Genomic DNA, 23304 nt, shown 5'->3' with positions numbered 1-23304 from the left:
CCCAATTGCAGTAGTAAAGCCCTTCAGCATCTTGTTCCTAATGGACTGTGTGGATGACAGTAATGTGGAGTGCTCTTGTCCAGCCTCAGTGGGGTTATCAGGATCCATCTGAGTAAATGAGAGGAGCAGCAAGTGATTTAGCCTCCAGCCATCTAAAATGTCAGTAATGCAAATCTAAGGATTTTAAGGATTGTCTGTTCTGGGATCCCCTTAATTGTAGAAAAAGCTGTGTTGCAGCTCAGCAATTTAAAAGACGTGCAGGAAAGGGAAAAAACAACAAGTTTCATTTGTATTTCAACTTTAATTGCCGGTACACAATGATTTCTGGAGTTGCTATTATATACAGAAATGACAGAAACGGATTATGTACATGATCTTTTTTTCTTTAAATTGATCATACATTTTGATTAGGATGGCCTGTATCTACAGAAGCAGCATTAGTTAACGTCAGTAGGAGTTGGAGAGGAAGTTCTGGAACATCTGCAGAGCTGGTCCCGGTTTGTACTGGGGGACCATGTGGCCAGAACCCTGTGAGACGAGACAGAAAGCAGAAGCCTGAGTCAAGGTGTGGCAGTGGAATCCTTGCTGTGCATGTAGAGAAGTAATGTACAGTGCTATACACATCTGTTATTGAATGGCCACTATCCTATTCTTAGTGGGCCTTATATAAGAGCTGAAATGCAACCTGAATGATTGAGACATGTTTGACTTAATAGCAGAGGTGACTCAAAACCACCAGCTTGGTAATGCATACAGCTTGGCCTACCTTGACAGTGAGGAATGTGATCTTCTCATACTGTTCCACATAGCCTGCAATCTGGTCATTGTAAAACCAAGGCTTGTACTGGCTCACGAGCTGCAAAATAAGAAGTCACCCATGTGAGCTCATATCAGTCCAGAGTCCATCACCACTCAGAAGCCCATGATGACAGATCCCAAGACAGAAGAGACCTTCAACCCTATAAAATTCCAGGACCGGGACGCCTTGGCGTTTCTGAAGCTCATACCTGCTGGTTGAGGGATTCCACGAACCACTTGGCCCCAATGAAGTTGCAGGCCATGTCCACGTCTCCGTTGTACACCAGCAGCTGCAGGTTCTTCTGGAGGAGGTCCTGATAGAACGAGGTCATGTCCTGGTAGGTCCTCTGATACAGGGAGCCCACCGTATGGCTGTGAGCAGGAGAAGAGAGCCACTGCTTTCAGCATAAACCCTTCAGCACGTGGGACATTCACTTGCCTTCCTGGTTTTGTGATTTGGGTTGACAGATGGGGTATAGGGCACGTCGCAGCAGTTAGCACCGCTTGAACCTGGGATCGGTTCAGGAATTGGAGCAACTTCTGTGTTGGTTTTTGTGTAGTTTGCTCATACTATTGCCCATCTGTGTGGGATTTTCCCAGGAAGCTCAGATTGCCTCCCAGCCCTGAAAGAAAGACTGATTGGTGTCTCTACGTTGTCACCGTATGCTAGTGTGTGTGGGTCACACATGTGAGGGTACAGTCCTGCCTTACACCATTTGCTTCCAGGATAGGCTCCATATTGCCATGACCCTTAGCCGTACAAGAATGGATGGATCGATCGACTGGTAATCAAACATAGCTAGAAACTCAGAAGCTGCTTTCTTCAAGTGTTATTCTGCATGAACACATGTGCAAGTTAGTGCCTGTTCTTTCACATTTCCTTAGCTGAATGCAGCTTTCAAAGCTGTTGTTTGTGTGTGCTGAGAGAGGATCCTGACCTGCACAGCTCCCAGGTCTGCACGAAGCTGGGGATGTGCAGAGCTGCGCGCACTGCTGGGGTGTTCAGCCAGTAATACATTGCTGTGCCGTTGATACAGCGAGGGTCTCCAGGGATGGAGGCCTCCACCTGAGAGAGAGAGCAGGGAAAACAGCAGAGGACAGGAGAGCAGATTTTTACTGTGCCTTCTGCACAGTCCCAGACGGCTGCACAATAACAGCACATCCTGCTGTACAGCAAATCTTCCTATTCTAAACCTTTTCTGTTTTCAGCCAACACGGCCCATCTTATCAAGGCATGAACAGTGTGCTGTTTCCATGCAGAGGAACTTTTTTAATTGCACCGCTATTTCAATATTGTTTGCACGGGTCTCTAAAATGAAGAATTGTTGGTACCTTACACTATATAAAAGTAGTTTATGCTACAACATTAACCAGTACTTCTATACTGAAATCTGTTTCTGTTGCTGCATGAAGTGCTTTAGAAACTAAGGCTGACTATAACACTGCAGAAGTTTTGGGAGAGGGCCTGTAGAAAGCTAGGCAGAGAGACTCACAGGGGCCTGGAAACGGAAATTGTAATTGCGGAAGAGGTTGGAGGTATCGGCAGCATAGAGACCGCTGTACCCTGCGCCACCATAGCACTCAGAGTACAGGTCGTAGATATTGAGGCCGATGTCCTGGATTTCATAGAGAGCCTGATACACCTGCAACACAAAGACACGCAGAAAGGTAACCATGGGAACAAAAGAACAGCTACATACAAGAGGAGGCCCATCCAGCCCCTGTGGTAGTTGGTAGTTAGGCTTCAACAACATGGTTGGGTAACAAGTTCCATGCTCCCACAACCCTTTGCATAAAGAAATGCCTCCAATGCTCACCTTTTAAAGCACTTCCAAGTTAGTTCACAAAACAATGTGCTTTTTCCTCTGTGGAAAGCAGTGAGAAATCTCACATGTGTTGTTTCTCTTAGCTTGTACAGCTAATCCAAGAACCTACACGGACCTCATTAGAATAACACATGGTAGACCTCCCAGTTTTGATAATAATCCTCCAAGGAAATGAGCGCCTGACTCTTTTCTGTTGACTGAAGATGGAAACAAACACCCGAGCACGTGCCAGCCTGCAGACAAGCATCTCCTCCTGCAGGGAAAATCCTCCACTGAAAAAGGTGAACGAGAAGAGAAAGGAAGAGGAGACGTACCGCGTCCTGGCAGTTGCTGTTGGAGCTGCTGTAGAAGTTGCAGGAGTCTCCAGAGCAGCAGTACTGGTTCAGTGTGCTCCACAGGCTGGGCACAACAAGAAACACACACTCAATTACTCAGACACAAACTTCCTGAGCATAACGTTAAGTTGCCCAGTTTCCTGCTTTCATCCCTGGGAAGCTTAAGCACAGACAGGAGGGAACCTGGACTCATATCAGCTTTTTTGAAATGAAGGTAGTGTAGATATCCCTTGAAGTAAGAGGCCACTGTCCTGTCCGTTAGCATTACACTTCCTTCATGTTAGTGCTCTGCAGAGACAGTTGTGTCACAGCACTGTGGAGGATGCTTGGTGATTGTCTGAATACCGCAGTATTGTTACTGTGAGGTATAAGTGCAATGTGTGTTGGTTCAGGAGACCCCCAGTCTGGGGGGCTTGCACACACCTGCTGAGCTCTTTAATTAAATGAATCTTTAACCGAACAACCCAGAAGATGCTTGGCAACAACCTTTACAAGTCTGGTTTTTCCCACTTAATCATTGGAGATTTTACGTTACTTAAGAAACACAACAGTTTAAAAGGCAGCCGCCTGCATGTGTAGAGAATGAAAGTGTTGACTCTGTGAAGGATTCAACTATTTACTGCAAAAAAAAAAAACAGCAAACCAGGACAAGGATTGGGGAACCCTGTCTGGTAATCAGTTAATCGGGGCACTGGAAATGCTACTTACTTGTCTCCGAAAAGGCCATGATAGTATCCGAAGTAGACAAGGGACTGGTCATTGAGAGCATAGCTGGTCATTCCATTGCCTACACCCATTCCCTTGAAGAAAGATACAAGAACCACAACGCTCTTTACTCTCTCCCTTCAGCCCAGGCAGAACGAGGCTCAGGCACTGCTGAGCTGCTGGGAGGTTTCTATCTCATGGTTAAAACAAAATACAAAAAAAAACCCTTTTTTTTTTCACCGGCTGGTAAAAAAAAAGATTGGACGGAACGGTAGCATTTAACTGCCACGCACGAGGGGGCAGGCCCGAGGGCCTTACCTTTAAGTTGATGCTGTTGGAGCTGCTGGCGATTTTCTGGGTGAGGGTGGGCGCGTAGATCCCCCCATAACTCTCTCCGAAGACATAGAAGTCGTTGCCGGCAAAGGAGGGGAACTTGGAGAAGAAATCCAGCAGGGCCTGGTAGTTGTCTGCAGCCACCTGGTGTGAGAAGTTAAAGAGAGTGGCCAAGGCACTAGGTTCGCACTGCTGTCTCACATCTCTGGTGTGCTTGTCTTTGAATCTGATATTTATCCTTCTGTGGGGGTTTTTTGCCCCTTTGCTGTGTGATTTCTGTCTGCGGGCACCAGTTCTGGCACCACTCAGAGACATACTGTACAGATCAATGGGTGTTTCTAAGCTGTTACTGTCTGTGTTAATTGGTGTTTCTAAACTGTCTGTGTGTACAGTATGTGCTCATCTGCATTCCTAAACTGGTGCTGTATGCGTGTGTGTATCGATGGGCATTTCTGAATTGCCCGCAGTGCCAGCCCTTTCCCCAGTGCTCCCCTCTGACCTGCGGGTCGCTGGTCTGGTAGTTCTGACTGGTGGAGTAGGAGAAGCCCACGCCGGCCGGAGACTCCAGGTACAGAACATTGGCCAGCTTGTTCCAGCTGTACGGGTTCATGTAAACAGTGCCGTCATCGTTCAGCTGAGGAGGAGAGGAGGGAGGCGAGTCAAAACGAGCTTCCGTCAGTCCCAAAGCTGGGAAAACCTGCATTTCTGGAGCAGCAAGAACAGCAGCTCCCAGGAACAGATCCATTGGTCGATCACAAGATTAATGCAGCTTGGGGTTGAGAGTATAGACTAACAATCTTGAGCATGCAGATATAATACATACCGCGGGAAGGTTCTTAGACTTCAATATTAAACTGTGAAGTGTAGATGATCTTTCTAGCTAGATTGAGACACTCCATTCAAATCTTAAGCTTCAGAAGTGAGTTCGTATGAACACCCTCCTCTGTGAGGCCTGCTCTACGATTCCAGGCCCTGTTTTGCAGCACTATCAGAGCAGGACTCACATGGAAAGGGCCATTCTCCGACAGCATCCCATCCATAGAGCTGCAGCCAGGACCTCCGTTCAACCACAGGATCAGGGGATCTGTAGAGGGGTTGTTCTGGGATTCCACAAACCTGTGGGGACAAACTCTGACACTGAGCACCCAGCCTGTCCCTCCGGAAGACACTCAGTTTAGTCTTTTTGAAGGGAAGCAACGAATAAAGACGTGCACTGGCTTTTAGGCTACAAACCATTATAAGACATTAAATCATTAAGACATACATAACATTAAAGGGCTGATAGACACAATTGTTTGAACAGTAAATATAAGACCAAAGGCATCCTGACGCTCTCAACTTTCCTTGCAAAGTTTTCAGTAGGAGAGAATAAAGTCACAAACCAATTTCTAAGGAAAAAGAGACAGAAGGTACACCCACAAGAAATAAACCGAGACTAGACAGGCACCAGATCTATTTTCGGAGCTGATGTTGTGCATGGAAACGAGGAAAGGCATATGGAAATCGCCAGGAAAGGAGCTATTGGGTTCTCACCAGTAATGGAAGTAGTTGCCAGACCCAGCCTGGAGATATCCGGAGTAGTGCTTGAAGTTGGGGGTCTCTGACAGCCCCGGGAGTGAGGTCACCAGGTCAGGAGCGTACTGACCCCAGCAGCCCAGCAGGCACAGAGTGGCCACGAGCAAACTGCACTTCGCCAACATCTTCTCTCAGATGGTCGCCTTCAGGTACACTCCCCCTCCTGTGCTCCGGCTTTTATACCCACTCACCTCTCCTCTTATCTGGGCCAAGATAAGAGACTTCAGTGCTATCGCAAGCTGGGTTATTCTTGGTGAGGCAAACAAGAAACCTTTCTGCTTGTACTTGTTTATAAACACACCAAGGTGGGACACAGGATAACCTGCCTGTTTCAGCGGCACGTGTCGTGCTCTTAAAAACAAGAGCGCCACTAAACGTTGGAGCTAATTTCTCATGTTTAGGATTTCATTAGAGAAATCCATGATTGTACTATAGATTATAGATTAATAATTATAAAATGTCTTACATTTATGGAGCACTTTTCCTTCAAAGCCCAAAGCTCTTTACCTACAGTACTTGGGGAGACTAACCTTCATTTAACAGTGCAGCCCCACTACATAGCAGATCAGGTGAGACCCTGCTTCACTAGTCGGATTAATGGGGAATTTTAGAAAGGTCCAATTGTACAATTCCAGAAAGCAATGAAGCTGAGAGGCATTAAAATGCAACAAATCAGTATCAGGACCAGTAGCAATGATCACATTTGGAATATGTACTGGAAGTGCAGGCAGGTTAAATTATGTGATCACAAGCAGAGCAAAGACGCCCATATGAAAAGAAACAAAGGCCAGATATGTCTTGCTAAAATTGCAAGTCCTGGAATGAGCAAAGACCATCTTCATTAAAACTACCTGCAAGAATGAAAACCCCTTTATTTCTCCAAGGCGGTGAGACAAAGGAATTACCTGGAGAATGGGAGCAATATTTTGGGGGATTTCCCAAATCTCTGTATTACACGCCACATTGTAATTATGTGCGCAATTATGGGGCCAAAAGCACAATCTAGAATGTTGAAGGGAAACTCCTTACATCTCAATGTCATATGATTTAATGCTAATTAAATTTCCATTTAGTCTATAGATCAATGTGTCTTTCTTTAAGTAGGTGCCAAAATACAGGAGTGGTAGGATTAAACCACACAGATCAATCTCTACAACACAAATTATCTCAGCAGCCTAAAAGGGGGAGTGGATGTCAGAACAGAACTTATTCAGTGGTTAATTAAAAGTTTAATTAAAGTGGTTGACTGTAAAACAACGAAGAGCAAATCTTAAGCCGAGGAACCTGAAGTCTTTGATCAGCTGATTGGAGAGTAGCAGGTTTACTCCAGATCAGAAAATTTGCTGGCTGTATCGTAGAATTGGACCGATTTATTTTACCAAGACAGGAAATGTATTAAAAAGCAGCAGAAGAGGCAGAAATTGGAGACATCCTCTGTTTAACAGTGTTTTGTCAGCATGGAGTAGAATACAACATTGAATATCGCAGAAGCAGGGATGGATGGAGGAGATCACCAGACAACTTGAGCTACTGGATTCAAAGACAGGACAAATAAAAAAAATACTTCTTTAATAAAAGGACCAAAATCTAACGGGAAATCACTTCTTTCACATTTTCTCATGTTTTCCTAATATGGCATCACTAAGCATTTAAAGAATTAATTACACCGAGTTCTCTGAGTGCCTAGAAGCAAGGTGACTCTACTTTACTATTGTCATCTACAGGTAGTAATAGAACACTCAGTGACATAAGGCAGAGATTTATACAATTATTACAAAAAATCTCAAATGTCCTTTTTTGGAGATTAAAGTCTGCACTAATTGTTTCTTAATGATAGGGTGTTCTGTCTGAGGCAGAGTCAGGCTGCTAAGAACATATAGACTGAATGTTTGCACAAGATAGGGGGCTTTCTTGGAAATGGAGGGACGTCCCAGACAGGAGTCACATTGGTCTCCTCCGTTGCCTCTCCTGACCTTCCAGACAGAGTGCCAGGCTTGCTGGGTTTACACCTTAAAAAAACAACAGAAGTTTCCAGGTAGCCAGAGGGTGCATCAAGTGCAGAAGGCTATGTGCACTTGTTTTTTGTCCTTTCTTGCAAGGAGAACCTTGCACCTGGGCAATGCCTTCATCAGACTGACTCCCCCCATGATTTCAATAAACTTTTAAAATAATAGTGCTGTGGGAAAAAAAAAAACAGAAGCTGGAAAGAAAATCCTAATGTAACATCTCCGTGTGTCTCTGTGAGTTTTGATTTCCTGAGAAACAGTTTGTAATTCGCAACTCCTGGGTCTCGGGACTGATTCTGATGTGGTGAGCTTTCTGTATGGATTTTGTACGTTCCCTTACCTGTGTGTTACCTTTCCGTGAAAAGACACGGACTAGGCAGAGAGGGGTCTCTAAATTGTGTGTGCACATATGGAGATGGAGAGCCCACCCTACAACCTTGTCTCTACCAAACTGGACTCCACTCTATAAGCTGAAGCAGCTATGGATAATGGCTGGAATGAACTTAAAATAGTCATTTGAAACACCTCATGGAAAACATGCTATTCAGACTAAAGTTATGCTTATGATCATGTTCAGGCACAAGCTGATGGACATGGAGAAAATACATAGAGGAATGACACTATTACCCTTCCTAAGTATGATTTACACATTAAAAACAAAACATTATAAAACTCACAGTGCATTACATAATTTATATGAGCCAGGAAATGCAAATGTACTTATGGGAGATATAAAGCTGATAAAGGAAATGTTTTTCTTCCATTATAATTCTATCCATGTGGCTTAATGGAAAAGCCCTTCGATAAGGTACAGCTATTATCGCATTCCAGTTAATTTTTTAACACGAGCTGAAAATACATTGTCGTGAAATGTGAAAGGGTGAAAGCACAACACTCTCTACAAACATTAAAAACGTGCAAAAAGTTCCCTAAACTTCCCACAAAGCATTAAGTAAGATTACACTTACAGGGTGTAATTTATAATAGGAAAGGGACTGATTAATACACATACCGTAAGCCAATTTTTAAAGAATTAAAAGCCCCTGTGAAGAGATTACTTAAAATTGACTAATGTCTGAAATACAGACGTCAGCCTGCCTGCCAGTTGTACTTTGCTAACCCAGCCATTATTATAGTCTTGTTCAAGCAATAATAAGTTTTGTATTTAGCACAAAGATCACTTCCACTTACCATTTATGAGTAATGAACACAATTTTTTAATATATACAGCAAGAAGATATTTCACCACTTCTCTATGACTTTAAAAATCCACCCAGTCAGAACACGGAACATAAGGACAGCCACAGTAATTCTGCAATCAACACACTGCGACAGGCTAGTGCAGACAATCCCTTAGCAGCATGATTCCCTTTATTGTGTGAAAATCTAAAAGGTAAAAAATGGAAAAATTAAAAACATATCAAAACAATCTGTAAAACAGTACACTTCCAATGGATTTCAATTAAACAACTTTGGAATTTGAGTAATGCCTTTACAGGAGGGAGGAAAATTAATGTGCTCCTAGAAAAAAATAAACTGTAAATAACATCCTGCATATTACTCAGCTCTGAATAAAGTCATCTCCCTGCATGGGGTTTGCTCTCCTTCATAAGGTATACAGGAAGCAATGGGCAAGCTGAGTGTTTGCATGGGTAACAGTGCAAGATGAGGCTCACTTGAAATGAAGTCAAAACTCGTGACTTTAAAAACTCTATTTGCAAGAGGTGTGTACCTCCAGTTCGAACATACAGATTCTATAAAAGGATAAACTTTTTGTCCTTTTCCTCTGGAAACAGAGAAGGTGTATTCTTTAAACATGAATGTAACCAGCATCCGAGTTTAAAGAGCTCAATCAGGCCTCCACCTTGCAAGCGAAGCCACCTCTTTGAAGGCAGCGTGCAAGCAATGCCAACGGGCATGTGTCAGATATGGGTATGAGATACATTTTCAGTACAGATAACCTTCTTCAATATCTACAAAGTCAATCCATCGTACAGTACATTTGGTTGTTTCTTTTGTGCAAAATAAAACTAGCTCCGTCTAGTGTCCAACAATACAGAAAAAAACAATGTACAATGCACATTATAAAATTGCTTTAAACGGGTATCCAAAACTAATATTGCTACATCTTATTCAGTATCAGTTCATTTTAACACTATGCCATGGAGACCATAATAATCTCAAATGCAGGTGACAAGTCCATTGTTGCCAATATAGTGTGTTAAATACATAATGGAGGTATTTTAAAAACATTTAATCTAGTGTGTTGAAAGAATAAAAGGAACTGGAATAAAAACACACAGCCTTCCTGTCTGATGCTTGGTATACATCTCAGGAAACATAGTCAGAACACTGTAATGAAGTAGACACTTACATGAACTGTATCCTAATTATTTTTTAAAAAGCATCTGATTCTGAAAGGATTTGATTAAAATGTAGAATTCTGTCGAATTTCCTTACATGTCACAAGTGTTTTGAAAATCATTCTTTACACACACACACACAGAATTCAAAGTCTGCCACCCTTATCACTCCTTTGTGACGGTCTCTGTCTGGCCCCCACATTGCCAGAGAACCTCTTCCACAATGGAACATTTAGAATCACCAGCATGCAATGGTGCGACCTCTGACCTTTGCGGTTCTCACCTTGTCTGCAATCCATCATAGGCAGGGAAAATGCATAGTACAGAATCAGAGCACTTAACACCTATTACCATTACTTTAAGAACAATAAAAAGGTTGGGCATTTAATAGAAAAAGATCTCTCTTTTTTTAAAACTCCCGGAATGGATAGAATGTGATAGAGAAACATGCATTCTTCTGCAACCCTATGATTATCACAAATTCATTAGACGTATCAACAGCAGAATGATTTGACTTAATCATACGAACAGCTAATCACTGTGTTCAAACCAACTGCACATAAGGAAATTTAATCTGGACAGGCCCTGGTCTTGTCAGGCAAAGATGATTTAGGGCTTGCTGTGTCTTCCCCCTTTTGAATGCTGTATAAAAAATTTCAGTCTCATCAAATTAGCACATTGTGTCTTCCACCTTCAGTTTGGCACTGCTTTGGGCAGAAGAGAAAACATTCTCAGTTCTCCTAATGGTTTTCCAACAGCTAATAATTGCTGCCTCCGTGGTACCTATACGGACCTCCCTTGACTTGCAGGTTATTTTTACATTTCTACAAATGAGCTGCGCAGAACAGACACATTCTCCGAAGCCCTTGTGTGAAGAAATGCCAGGCTGCACACAGGTGAGCATCACCTACAGTCTAGTTTACATGCACTCTTAGGGAGAGTCCTGTACAGAGGTAGACTCCCTGGTGCAGCCCTGTGGATAAGGTGTGATGATGTCAGTTTGGTTTGCTTGCAGCTGGTCATCCTCTTGCACCACAGGGGGGCGCTGCAGAGCTGCCTTTCCTCCTGCTGCAGGCTGAAGGTCTACTGGCTTTTGTGCTGGACGAAGTCGTGGTAGATGGCATTGGTGGTGGTCTGGCCAAAGATGAAAGCCCCCAGGGTGACCATGAAGACACCATAGGACACAAGAGCCCACCAGCTGACAGAAGAGAATAAAAGTTGGGGGTCACATCTCCCTCTAGTGACAAGCTGCGTACACCAGCCCATACCACTGAAACAGTATTTCTTTCTCTTTCACATTCAAAGGTTTGAAATCATTATTCATAACATTACTTTGCAGTGTGCATGACAGAAATGACAATCTCGCTCACCTAAAAACATTTTCTCCTCATGTTACTTAGGGACAGATTGTATGCTCATCTTTCTGGTTCTCAACACCATAATTAATGAAAGTAAGTGAATTGGCTCGTATTGGAACAACAAGAATTTTGCCTACCTTGAGGGTTTGACTTCCTGGATCTCTGACAGCTTGGCCTGAATTAGACACAGCCCTGAGAAATGAGAGACAACCACATGTACATCAGCAGAACTGGAAACAACAAGATATCCTGCAAGCATCTTGTTTTTTAATTGCAATTAAGAATGATTGTCAGACCATCTGAAAGAATGTGTTAGTTTGTGCTGAACCCAGAGCTGAAATACAGTGCTTTGAAAGTTAAGTGGGACCAGTCTTCACCCACACTGTGCTTTTAGAGTGAGAAAATGCGATGCAAACAGTAATTATTAAAAACAGCCATGTAAAGCTGTTCTCCTATCATTTGTCTGGTGTCCCAATGATACTATCCAAACCGTGTGCAGTATTTTCTTTAAAGCATACCAGCCCATTAAAAAAACAGTTTTTCGTGGCAAGTATGCAGAGGCAGATGGACATAGATCTCACAGTGCAAGACTTCAGATATCCCAGCATGCCCTGTTTCTTGACAGGACCAAGCAACTTGTGTGGGTGAGCCGCACCTCTATGATTCTTATCAGTACTTTGTGACTGTCTCTGCCTGGCCTCCACACTACTAGAGGACTTCTTCCGCAATGAAAGATCTCCACGCATGCTGGAGTTGTAAAATGAAGAGGCGTGTCCTTTCAGGTGCAATAAATACATGCACGTTTCTGGAAATACAAAAATGACTTGGAGTAGCTACTCTCCACCAGAAAACGGCGTCCACTGTTATGTCCTTTTCCTAACTGACCAGCAGTGTTAAAAAGTGACAATCTCTTGCGCCACCTTCTGGTGGATAACTAGAATAGCAGTCATCAGACCAGACTCGAGCTCTTTAAAAGCTCTGCAGTGGGGGGGTTCGTGTTCAGAGCGCCTCCAGCGCCACACGAGCGCAGCGAGAGCGGGCACCTGGGAAGACGAAGATGAAGCAGGCGGCGAGCCCCCCGATGATGGAGATGACGCGGCCGATGTCGGGGATGAAGAGTGCCAGCACCAGCGTCAGCCCGAACCACGCCACCGTCTGCAGCAGCCGGCGCCGCTGCTCCCGGGTCACGTCCACCTCCACCGGCTCGCCGCAGAACCGCAGCCACAGCCCCTCCAGCACCGCCCTGCCGGGGCAAAGGGCAGTGAGGACCGGCCAGCAGGGGGCGCTCTCCCTGCGGTCTGTGTGGGTCCTAATGCCCCAGTATAGTGACGGGGACACTACACTGTAAAAAGGCGCCGTCCTTCGGATGAGACGTAAAACTGAGGCCCTGACTCTCTGTGGTCATTAACAATCCCAGGGTGTCTCTCAAAAGAGTAGGGGTGTTACCCAGGCATCCTGGCCAGATCTCCCCCTTCCTTTACCAGTCATGGTCTCCTAATAATCCCCATTTATGAATTGTCTTCATCACTCAGCTCCCCCCCCACCTAGAGCAGATGTGTGAAGAGCGTACTGGTGCATCATCCAGGTGGGTCCAGAAGAGCGCTATATAACTGTAAGGATTATTATTCACACCCCTGTGGCTTGCTGATAGTGACAGACGCTCTTCTCTCCCAGCCTGGGAGGTGCACATGGAAAGACAAGCGTCTCTCGCCGGGGTCCGCAGCACACCCACAAGCTCAGCACGGCACAGGGGCAGCACAGGGGAATTCCAAACTGGGTGCACATTTTATCACATGCAAGAACAGAATATCACATTAAAAAAGAATAGGCTGCACTTTCTCTTTTGCTGCTGCTCAGTACAAACACTTTTTAGCGGATCCTCTGCTTAGAGCAACAGTTCGCAGCCCTTGGCCAGGACAAACACTCTCGGCTGCTTTTTATTCCAGCTGACCTCTACAGCTCCAGTGCAAACAGGGGACTTAATTCACCTGCTTGCTTGTTTAGACTTCAGGAGTACTGTTTCCCACAACTTCAGCACAGAGAAAGTCATGCAGACACCCCCTAAATGGTTGGCTGCTATTTCTGACTAAACAGATCAACTGGTGAACAGAAAATATATCAGACTATATAGACTATATCAATGAACTTTTTTCCTTCTGCACTGATTATATTTCAGGTATCACACCTGAACAAGGGCAGCTCTGAAACTGAGAAACAGGTACAGGGGTGACCAACTGCGAATTCCAGGGCTGGGAACCACTGCGCTAGACTAAATAATACCACATATCAGGACATGTAAGCTGACACACCCAAGCACACACCCCTCCACGCAGATTTCTCTCTGTTCTCAGCAGGTACCAGCAGACACGCACACGCGTGCACACACACACATCAGATCCTACCTGCCGCAGAAGTGCAGGATGGGATAGGAGGTGACAACGCAGAGGATGATGAAGGCCCGGGCGATGGCCACGGCGATGTCGTCCGAGGGGTACGACATCAGCACATCCTGGCTCACGCTGGAGCCGAATGACAGGAACCCACACACGCCTGCAAGAAGGGGAGCAGTCAGAGAGAGCCGAGGCGCCGGGCCAGCTCGACCAAGCGACCAGGCACTTCTTCTTCTCCCCCCAAGCCTGTCCTTGCGGTCGTCAGGACGCCCCCCTGAGGCCTCTCCGCTCATGCAGGCTGGGTCTGCCGAGACAACTTCTCACAGCTAAAACTGCTCAAAGGGCAGAGGATCGCCGGAAAACAGGCCTTTCCCCACCTGTGCCCGTGTAGACGAAGAGACAGATAATCATGCCGACGGTCACCACTGCACCCCAGGGCTTTATCTCCGGCTTCCTCATGCTGTTGAACACGGGCACGCTGCTCACGTGGCACTGAAATCAGGAGAGCGCGGGAAACAAAGGTTACGACATCTGGGCCCGAGCGGAAGGCTTTTCCACCTGCATGCCGCAAGTCAGCCTACGTGTGAACCAACTTCCACTTCTGTAATTTCATCAGAGACCTCTTCCTCTGTGTTTGCCTGGATCAGGGGCACGCCGCGTGACACTGCAAGACAGAACGCGGCTCCACTGGGGACCACGCTAAGAAATACAGGAACAGCTTTTCTCGCAAAAACTGTGAGGTGAAGTGTGAGTGTGGGCAACTCTTACCTGTGGCGTCTGAGCTGGAGAGGGCGATTACCGCCAGAGATCTGCAAAGATCTGCTCAGGGAGTACCCAGCAGTTCCCTAACCGAGGCCAAGAAGCACTCGCATGACTTCCACACACTCATGTAAGAGCATAACAGAAGGTTACAATGAGAGGAGGTCACTGGGCCCTTTTTACCTATTTCATACACTGCATGCTTCCATCACGCACTCTCCAGGCAAATCCTCCATCATCCCTGCTCTTTTATCTGGGGATTATGACCAGGAAGAGTCATATCAAAGATGGCAAGGTTCAGTAATAGGCAGGGCTCTGGACTGCAGGACTAAAGGTTAGAGGTTCAGATCACCATTGGGGATACTGCCTGTTGCTGTACTCCTGAACAAGGGGCTCAAATCTTGATCCATGTTATTCTAGCAAAATGTATAATGGAATAGCAAAAAAAAAATTACATATATATATATAAATTGCACCCAATTGCAAGCCACTTTGCATAAAAATCTGACAAAATGAAAGATAATAATTAAAGATGAATACCTGGAATCCAAAACATATAGTTGGCATCGCATTGAAAACTGCCGTCCACGAGGAAGGACTAGAAAATGAAATGAACACAATGCGTTATCAGATAGGTTGGTTGGACTAATAAATTAACGGTCCAGTTTACGCGATGGTGCAAAAGCCCATCGCTGATGAGGACCAAGCACAGATGCCATCTGCGCTGTGGGCAGAGCATGGCGTGACTTCACAGGCGCCTACTTAAACAGCAATACGCCAACTTGAGATGCCTACAGAAAAACAACAGACAAAAATAACCCGGCAGGTGCTTTAAAACTACAAGTCATACAATGAACTCGTTTGACCAAGGCTACAGTTGTTAATACCTGTGTTTGTGTCGAGTTCCAGTCTGATGTAGCCGGTACTCCAGTAACTCAGGCACATGGAAATATCACACTGATCACAGACTGTTTTACAATTCGCTTGGAGCTGAATTCACCACGCAAGGCTCTTTTGAATGATCCAATTTAAAATAACTGAAAGCAATTACCCTGTATTCCCTTGGTGTGAGCATATGTGTGTTTTTGTATGCACATACACATACATTAGTCAACATTAGACTGGGCGATTGTGATATGTAAAAAAACCACGAATGAAAGGGAGGGAGAAACGAGACTCTGAGATGAGTATGGATGAGTATGGAGTAGAATTCACTGGAGTTGCTGCGTTCGATAAGAGGATTCCCAGAAAGCCTTTCAGGGTTTTATTGTGGCTCCAACGTCAGCACTGGCAATGGCGCGCCACTCTTACAGGCCCCAAGAGAGGAGGCTGTGCATTGCAAATAACTTGCAGCACAATCAGGGGCAAAGAAACCCCATTCACATGCAATTATGTAACCACACCCGAACATAATGGAATTGCTTCTATTATGGCTTTAATGGGGAATCAAGCAAAAGAACTGTGGAAAACATTTTATGAGGCAGTTTATTAGTATTTTAACATTTTTACTAGGGAACCTTTTGAAATGTCCCATCATAAAAAGAAGCTAAAAAATTGAACAACCCTGTCAGTATGTAAACCATGTGAACTGCTCGCAGCCAAGCCTATGAATACAGCTGCCGCATCAAAACATGTGTTATGTGAAATAAAGTGAAATATGTAGTTGGTGCTGTTTCTAAACTTACTGTGTGCTGTTCCATTTTTAGCTTTTTTCTTGGGTTTTAATTAAGTCTCTGTGAGGTCAAGTTCTGTCCACATCATGTGCCTCATATGTGCTTGGTTCTAACAGTGATCGATACAATAACAACAACAATTTTCACTATGGAACAAGGTGTTTCTTAAATAACATCATCCTGAAGGATTTAGGCTGAAACTTTTATCATTGCTGGCCACATAAAAGAAAACCAAAATCATATCAGTTGTGAAAGAATTGTGAAGAATGAAAAATTAATACAGACAGGTTGCTTTCTTTCATCTTTCATAGTTTGAGGAGATGAACAGCCATTTCCCTTTCTTTAATTAAATCATCAGCTCCCAGCAGTGAAATATCTCAGAATGAGCAGAGATCTGACTGTCAGGCTCCTCCCTGGGAGATATTAACCTTTACTGCCTCATGAGTGCTTTCAGTATAAACTCTTTCCACTCAGAAAGGCTTAATTACCTTAAGTGCTGGCAGCAAAATTAATTTTAAAGGTCTTTCAATTAGCTGCCTTCAGGAGCATTTCTCAAAAGTGTCCATAAATGCACAAAAAGACAGTGAGAACTACACTTCCATTGTTTTGCAATGTGATTTGCTCTGTGGAAAACTTCAAGGCAAACCATAGTGAGAGATCCCAGTGATCAAGGCAGGGTCTGAGCTCACCTTGTGGGGATATAGCCAGGAGAGACATCACTATCAGGCCAGATATACCTCACGATGACCACAATGGTGACATACCAGGTACCGATGACACTCAGTGCGCTGCAACGGACAAAGGGGACCCTTTAGGAAGTAATATTCTTAAACAGGAGTAAGTGAAACGGGAGAGCATTTTGACATCCATTCACTAGCTAGTTTTATTCATCACACTACAGATGCTATTATAACCCTATTAGAAGACACAGACAGGCAAGGCGTGTCCCTGGTGCTTGCATCAGTGATAATCTCCAGTGAATGCATGCTTATAAATTCCTAAGCCTGGATAAAAAGACACTTTTTGATGGAAAAAAATGAAAAAAAGTCACAGCTCTGGCAAAGCTATGATGCTGAGCTTCACCTTTATGAACACTTCAATTTTCCACGTGGCGTGGACGCTAACAGGTTTGCCCTGCGTGTACCTGGCATACTTCTGGAAGCCGATCTCCTTGGGGATGGAGAGGGGCAGAATCACCAGCACGGAGGTCAGGACGATGGTGAACTTGCGGTCAGTGTACCAGGGGCCACTGCTGACCGCTCCCGCCGACTCATGGGATATCGCTCCAACCACTGCAAACAGGTCAGGGAGATCAAAACCAGCACCCTTTCCTCAGAGCACCACTTTCAGGAGCGTCTCTCCCTGCTTGGAAACACACTTGCAGGCCACATGTAATAAACGGAGAAACGAGCGGGTCAAGACGGAATATTTATTTCTATTTATGGAAAAATACGTTCCAAAAGGAAAAGAGAGAGAGAACGAGTACTGTGCATCTACACATTCCTTGTAGGAGTTAATAAAAGTCAGCGGTGCTATTCAGGAAACCAGCAACATGTTAAAAATGTATTTTCTTCTCTGCCCATGGCACCTGCTAAGCCAGGGGTTATCAGCCATGAACTGTAGCTCTTCCCTGTTGCGCTGAGCAGAGGACTGCACAGGAGCAGGGTGCTGATGAAATCAATAGCTGAGTCACTCAGTATCCTGCACAACTCAATTAGCCCCGCCCCTGGAAGCTCCAGGGCAACACAAGAGTGCAATTTGTGCGACAAAGGAAACCTCACAATCAATGAAGCCCAAAGAGAGAAAATATTTTTTTTGAATTATTGAGACTGTTTAATGAACTACACAGGCTCTTAAGGTTTATTCTAAGGAGAAAGAGATGCTTTTTGTTGCTATATGCATGGCACAGTATTCCAATGAAATTCAAAAGCATGTCTTTCCGCTACACAGACATCTAAATGTACCATTGATTTTATCTGTGCTCATACTAGCAGTGCTGCCTGCATCACTGACTGCAAGCAAAAATAAATGAAAGTCATAACCGACCATACAATGGGGATTCCAACAGTAAGTATTCTGGAGATCTTGGGTTCTGCACAATGCACAAACCTTGTTACATGGTCATTCCTATACCCATTACCTGACACACTGAGATAAACCACCGTTCAACTGAACAACTGCTCAACCCAACTGCTCAAGGCTGAAATTTGCTCGAAATCTCCGCCCTGAGCTGAGGGCTGTCAGAGCAGCTGTCAGGGTGCAGTAGCAGCCCGGTACTCACACTTGTCCAGCTGGTCCCCGATGATGATGAGGAAGGCGATGCAGGTGCCGAAGGTGTAGACGGCGATGGCCACCTCGCATATCACCCCTGGCACACGCCCACACACCGCCCGGACCACCTCCTGGTAGGTGGTCTCGTTGCTGACCTGGGAGCAGTAGGCCAGGATCACCAGCCCGCTGATGATGAACAGCAGCATGCACTGCAGTGGAGCACAGGAGGAGAAGGTGAGGGTCAGGGCGTCAGGTGCCAGCGTTTCGCAATAAGCCTCAGAACCCCCGGGTTGCATCTACCCTTCAGACCACCAAGACGAGTATCTCACAAACCAAACCAGCATTTTTCTGCTGCCCTCACCAGGACGAATACGGACACACGGAAAGTGATGTAAACCGAGGCTATTAAGAGGCTACAAAAAATTTTACTGCTGTATTGGCGGTTATAGAACATTAAAAAAAAATACTGCCTTGAAGCATCACGCTAGTCCGGGAATCAGAAAACACAAACAAGCAGCTGAGTCCCCTGCCAGCCTATGTTTATGGCAGGCTTACATAATTTATGACAATGCTAGGGACTGTCTCTGTGAAAAACAGGGATGTGCAAAGTTACAGACGGGAGGCTGTGCTACATCGGCAATGAGGAAGCAGCGTGATGCCACCTGGCTCCCTCTGTCATGCCCGGCTTCCTAACTTCCCCTACAGCCCCAGCCCTCGAGGATCAAGGCCTTTACCATCTGCAGCACGATGCCGGACGTGACTCCGCCGGCAGTGTTGAAAGCAGCCGGGAAGTTGAGGAGGCCGGCACCCAGGGCGGCGTTGACCACGATGAACACGGCGCCCACCGCGGAGGTGCCCCCCTGCCGCTCGCGGGCCGGGGACCCCGCCTCCACGCTGGGACTCTGCAGCAGCCTGGCCCTCTCCCCGGCGTCTTCGCTCCAGCCCCAGTCCGCGCCCTCGCTGTTGATCGCCATGACCGGCCGGGACATCGCAGCGCCTCGCCCTTCCTCCTCCTCCTCCACTCCTCCCGCTCCCCGCGCACAGAGGAGGTTCGCCCCTGGGGTGACCGCGGAGCCCAGAACGGTCTGCGACGTGGGTGCAGGAGCGAGGCCGCGAAGGGTGGGCGAGTCAGAGACGTGGCCCCTCGGGAAGAGCTCACTGCGGGCCACCGGGCGCTGGGGATCCTCTCGGGGTGTCGGCTGCTGCCCCCTGCATCACTCCCCCAGCACAGTCTGTTTCAGGGTCCGCAGGGCCTGCTGTCTTCTGGGCTCCCCACCAACCTGCGTGGCCAATTAGTCAATTAACCACGCCGTTCTTTAAATCAGACACGTATGACTTTCCTTAAGGTCTTCCTCAGCTGATTCCCCAGGACTACCGCTTCAGGTGAGGTACAGTTGCCAGCAATCACCCCAGAGCCTGCACTGAAATACGACCATCTTTGTGGCTAATTCAACAATTAGACCCACTATGTAACCGAGCACACGGGTGGATTAAACTCAGAGGACGTTCAGGCCCTCCGAGAATTGAGCTTGAAACTTCTGGTCTAACCTTTAGGACAGGGATGTGCAGAGCAGGGCGGCTACACTGGCTCAAGCCCCTTTGCCCTCATGGGCCCAAGTGCCTCTTTTTGCTTGTAGAAAAAAAGTCCAACCAATTTAATTTTTTTTGGTTTTTGCCACTTGACGATTCTGCCTCTGTATTTAGTACGAATCTCCCATTAGGAAAATAAAATGTCGGACCTAATCGATCTCATCTGAGCACCAGCGCCCGCCTCCCGTTGGTTGTAAAAAGCAGCGAGAAGCGACGAAGGCTACTCCACCTGTGGAGATCGTGTTAAACATTTTTGAATGGTGAGAAGATACACAGATTTTCAGAAGGACTGTACAAAAGTAACACTCCAAGGGTGTCGTATTGAGCACTTTGTGTTTAAAAAATACTATTTTCATTCACCTACTCTACGTTTGCAAACCGTCGAATTCGCCACGTTATTGTCTGCGTGGCTGCTTAGCTAGATTTGAGATTTCCTTAAGAAAACTGAGTTCACCGAGTAGACAAGCCAGTCTTTTTGTATTGGACATAAACAGCTAACATGCATAGTCTTTGTTGTATACAGTATATAAGGTTCAGTCACAGAAACAGGAGAACATGGCTCCAGAAAAAAAAGAAAAAGAAGAGAGAGAATTTAGGGAGGACATCGCTTCAACAACTGGGTCACAACTAGCGGCGTACAGACAGGAAAATGGTCATCAAAAAAGCCAGTTCCTTAGGCTACATTCCATGTGCGCCTCAATAACAGAAGAGTCTTGCCTCACAAGAATGATTACATCGGTAAATGTTGTACGACTTCAGTTTTGATGAATATGTAATTAGATGCCGATTGTTTCATTTGCTCTGTCCTCTTATTAAGCTGTGTTATATCAGGAAAATAAAGTATATATTCAGTGGAGCGGGTGTAATATCTTGTCTGTTAATCAAACATAATCAGCAATTATGGACAACCATTTATTTTGCCAAGGTTGGGAATATGATTAACGCCTCTGAGGTCGCATCCAAACTTCCATTCAAATTAAAAAAACACAGAAACACAAGCGGGCGCTGATCTGTGTCCAGGATACTCGTATGTAACAAAATCCCAGGAAAGTGCACCTTCTCCCCTTTTGAGCCACTGCCCACCAAAAGGACTCTGCACGTCTCTGCTGTTGGATAATAGTCATTTTATTTTCACACTCGCGTCTGAGTTATTCCGCTTTAGATGGGGAACAAGACAGAATTCCTGACATGACGTCAGCTGCTTGCCGGTCTTATATGGGCTCTTTCTCTCGTACTTTGTTCCTGTTTAAATTTTCACACCGCTCTGAAGATCTCTGTTCCTCAAGAGGCGAGGAAGAAACAAGGCATTGCTTACGCGACACAGAAATAGAAAGGAACTTCATTAAAGCAACGACGGGTTTTCAAAATTATATAGTAACTGCTCCTCAACAAATAAGGTCTCCGATCTAGGAGACACCACTATTTCCCTTGGAAAACTAAATAACAGTATCTTCTGTACTGACCAGCATACATGTCACTGCATGTCGTAATATTCTTGGTCTTGTGATTCAAAATCTGTACTGCGGTCTAAGCCTGTAAAAGGATCTATAATTGCTTACTACTGGAAAAAAAAATATTTCAGTTTTGCTACCGTAAAATTTCATGATCAAGATCAGCTTTATTTGTAATGCACTATTAAAAAATAAAAATCACCGTGGAGTACTCTAAATAAGGCTTTGTTATGTTAATTCTCTGTATGCCATTATTACTTCAAGTCCTCAAAAACAACTCGAGGGACTGAAACCATCTCCTGCAATTCAAATCCAAATCATGTTTCACTTTGAAACGGGTCAGTGGGCAAACGTGAGGAACCTCTGCAGGGCTTGAACCCACCTTTCGCATAAATCCTGCCTTCCTCGCACATGCTAACTTAAATCACAACGGGTCACCATATTGACCTCAGGGAAAGGACAGAGGGAGACTCGGTGTCCACATTCCTCATGTTTTCACTGATCACAGGTGAATCAAACCTCAGATACGGGTAAGGAAACACCAGTCTGACGTGCTATATTCACTAGAATTTCAGTTCACCTATACACACGCTGTAAATGAAATCATTCACGCCGGACAGGGGGCATGCTGGTGTTGGTAGGACGGCGTGCTTTCGGTTTTCAGAGTCGGAGCAGCACCTGAGAAGCTGTTAAGCTTATCAGCTACACCAGCCGATTCAGCTTGCTAAGAGGAGAGTCAGAATGAAATACTGTCTCTCCACGACCAGGCTCGGAGACACCTCATTTAAACTAGCACGCTTGGCTTGCGGATTGTGTGTATGCACAAATCGCCCAGCATCGATACCGACCTTATCATCGCCTCATTCCTTTTGTGACTCCCTACATGCCGCTCGGAAGCTAATAAATTCCTTAACGCAGTAACATTCAGTGAGTTCACAGGCACGTTTGGAAAGAAAACACAATGCTAGTAAGCGAAGGCATTCACTGAACAGACACACTCACCAACCGGTATCTCCTCTCGCTCGCCTTATTGTAGCTGCTGGGGCAGATTCCTCCTGCTGATCCAGCTGCAGTGACATGTGATTGTCACGTGACCTGCTCGCCCTCACGCGAGACAGGTGGATCATGGGAACTGTAGTTTTGGGTTAGGTTGGTTTTTTTTCCTTGTCCTGGAAGGTTTCCTTAGTTGTTGCTAAGTTTATTAGTATTACACTTTTCTGTAGTTGCAGCTCCGTCGAAACATAACGCGGGGTACAACTGTAAGCATTACTGTTCACTATCAATAACGGCAAAAACATTTAAAAAACTAAATGTGATTAATTCGTGTTTCTATATTGATATTAAGTAGAGTTATGTTGAGTTGCGTTTAGTATTATTTAAAAGAGCCCCCAGGTTTTTTTGTAAAGATAGGTTTATGAAAATAGTCTGTACTTTTTTAATGCTATTTAGTCCCTCGTTTATTTTACCGGTGCGCGTAATAGCTGCGTTGCAGGCAATTTGGTACTCAGTTCAGCTGTGCCACCCATACGCCTCTGCTAGTTCTTAAAATGGATAAATATTACACAAATCTCTGCAGCAGAAAAGGAGGTGGAGAAAAGGAAGAGAGGAATAACAACGACTTGGTGTGAATGCACGAGTGTGGGTGTTCAGAATGGACTGGACCGCCCGGTTATCATCCTGCCGGGAGTTCATTGTCAGCCGGGTTTCTGGGCTCGCCGCGACCCCGTGTACTGAACACAGTACAGTATGAAAATGTACTTGTGTGAGTTGTTCCGCCGTAATTTTTTTTTCCTGCTCTGCCCCTTTAAGAACTAAAGGGGGGAAAAGGTGGAGTCTCTCATTTTCAAACTGTAAACTCCTCCCAGGCCCTC

The 23304-nt window shown here is 45.3% G+C and overlaps 2 protein-coding genes across 2 annotated transcripts; both read right to left on the bottom strand.

Annotated features, from left to right (window-relative positions):
* Window positions 1-265: 265 nt before the first annotated feature.
* On the bottom strand, window positions 266-6492 carry LOC102698789 (lysosomal protective protein-like). The gene is made up of 11 exons (XM_006641458.3): window positions 5531-6492; window positions 5002-5113; window positions 4497-4631; window positions 3983-4141; window positions 3668-3759; window positions 2939-3023; window positions 2292-2441; window positions 1737-1864; window positions 1008-1170; window positions 767-856; window positions 266-528 (listed from the first exon to the last, which is right to left on the bottom strand). The coding sequence occupies exons 1-11, from the start codon at window positions 5695-5697 to the stop codon at window positions 448-450; spliced, it is 1362 nt and encodes a 453-aa protein (XP_006641521.2). The 5' UTR covers window positions 5698-6492; the 3' UTR covers window positions 266-447.
* Window positions 6493-8771: 2279 nt separating this feature from the next.
* slc38a7 (solute carrier family 38 member 7) lies at window positions 8772-22522 on the bottom strand. The gene is made up of 11 exons (XM_006641459.3): window positions 22436-22522; window positions 19127-19672; window positions 18403-18601; window positions 17266-17413; window positions 16811-16909; window positions 14989-15046; window positions 14067-14181; window positions 13702-13849; window positions 12343-12542; window positions 11437-11491; window positions 8772-11139 (listed from the first exon to the last, which is right to left on the bottom strand). Exons 2-11 carry the CDS (start codon window positions 19379-19381, stop codon window positions 11025-11027), a joined length of 1392 nt encoding a protein of 463 aa, XP_006641522.2. The 5' UTR covers window positions 19382-19672; window positions 22436-22522; the 3' UTR covers window positions 8772-11024.
* Between the last annotated feature and the right edge of the window lie 782 nt (window positions 22523-23304).

The sequence above is a fragment of the Lepisosteus oculatus genome, chromosome 20, assembly GCF_040954835.1.
Source record: "Lepisosteus oculatus isolate fLepOcu1 chromosome 20, fLepOcu1.hap2, whole genome shotgun sequence".
Taxonomy (NCBI): domain Eukaryota; kingdom Metazoa; phylum Chordata; class Actinopteri; order Semionotiformes; family Lepisosteidae; genus Lepisosteus; species Lepisosteus oculatus.
Note: the sequence above shows the minus strand (reverse complement) of the source record. Positions and strands in the feature narration are given on the sequence as shown.

What these genes read in the sequence shown, in the direction of transcription:
- LOC102698789 (XM_006641458.3), bottom strand. Translation starts at nt 5,697, where the DNA reads ATGTTGGCGAAGTGCAGTTTGCTCGTGGCCACTCTGTGCCTGCTGGGC. An exon ending in CGGAGAATGGCCCTTTCCAT is followed by an intron (nt 4,632 to 5,001) that starts GTGAGTCCTGCT and finishes TCTCCTCCTCAG; the next exon opens with CTGAACGATGACGGCACTGT. An exon ending in CATGGCCTTTTCGGAGACAA is followed by an intron (nt 3,024 to 3,667) that starts GTAAGTAGCATT and finishes TGTTGTGCCCAG; the next exon opens with CCTGTGGAGCACACTGAACC.
- slc38a7 (XM_006641459.3), bottom strand. Translation starts at nt 19,381, where the DNA reads ATGTCCCGGCCGGTCATGGCGATCAACAGCGAGGGCGCGGACTGGGGC. An exon ending in CCGGCATCGTGCTGCAGATG is followed by an intron (nt 18,602 to 19,126) that starts GTAAAGGCCTTG and finishes GCTCCACTGCAG; the next exon opens with TGCATGCTGCTGTTCATCAT. An exon ending in CTTCGTCTACACGGGCACAG is followed by an intron (nt 13,850 to 14,066) that starts GTGGGGAAAGGC and finishes CCCTTCTTGCAG; the next exon opens with GCGTGTGTGGGTTCCTGTCA.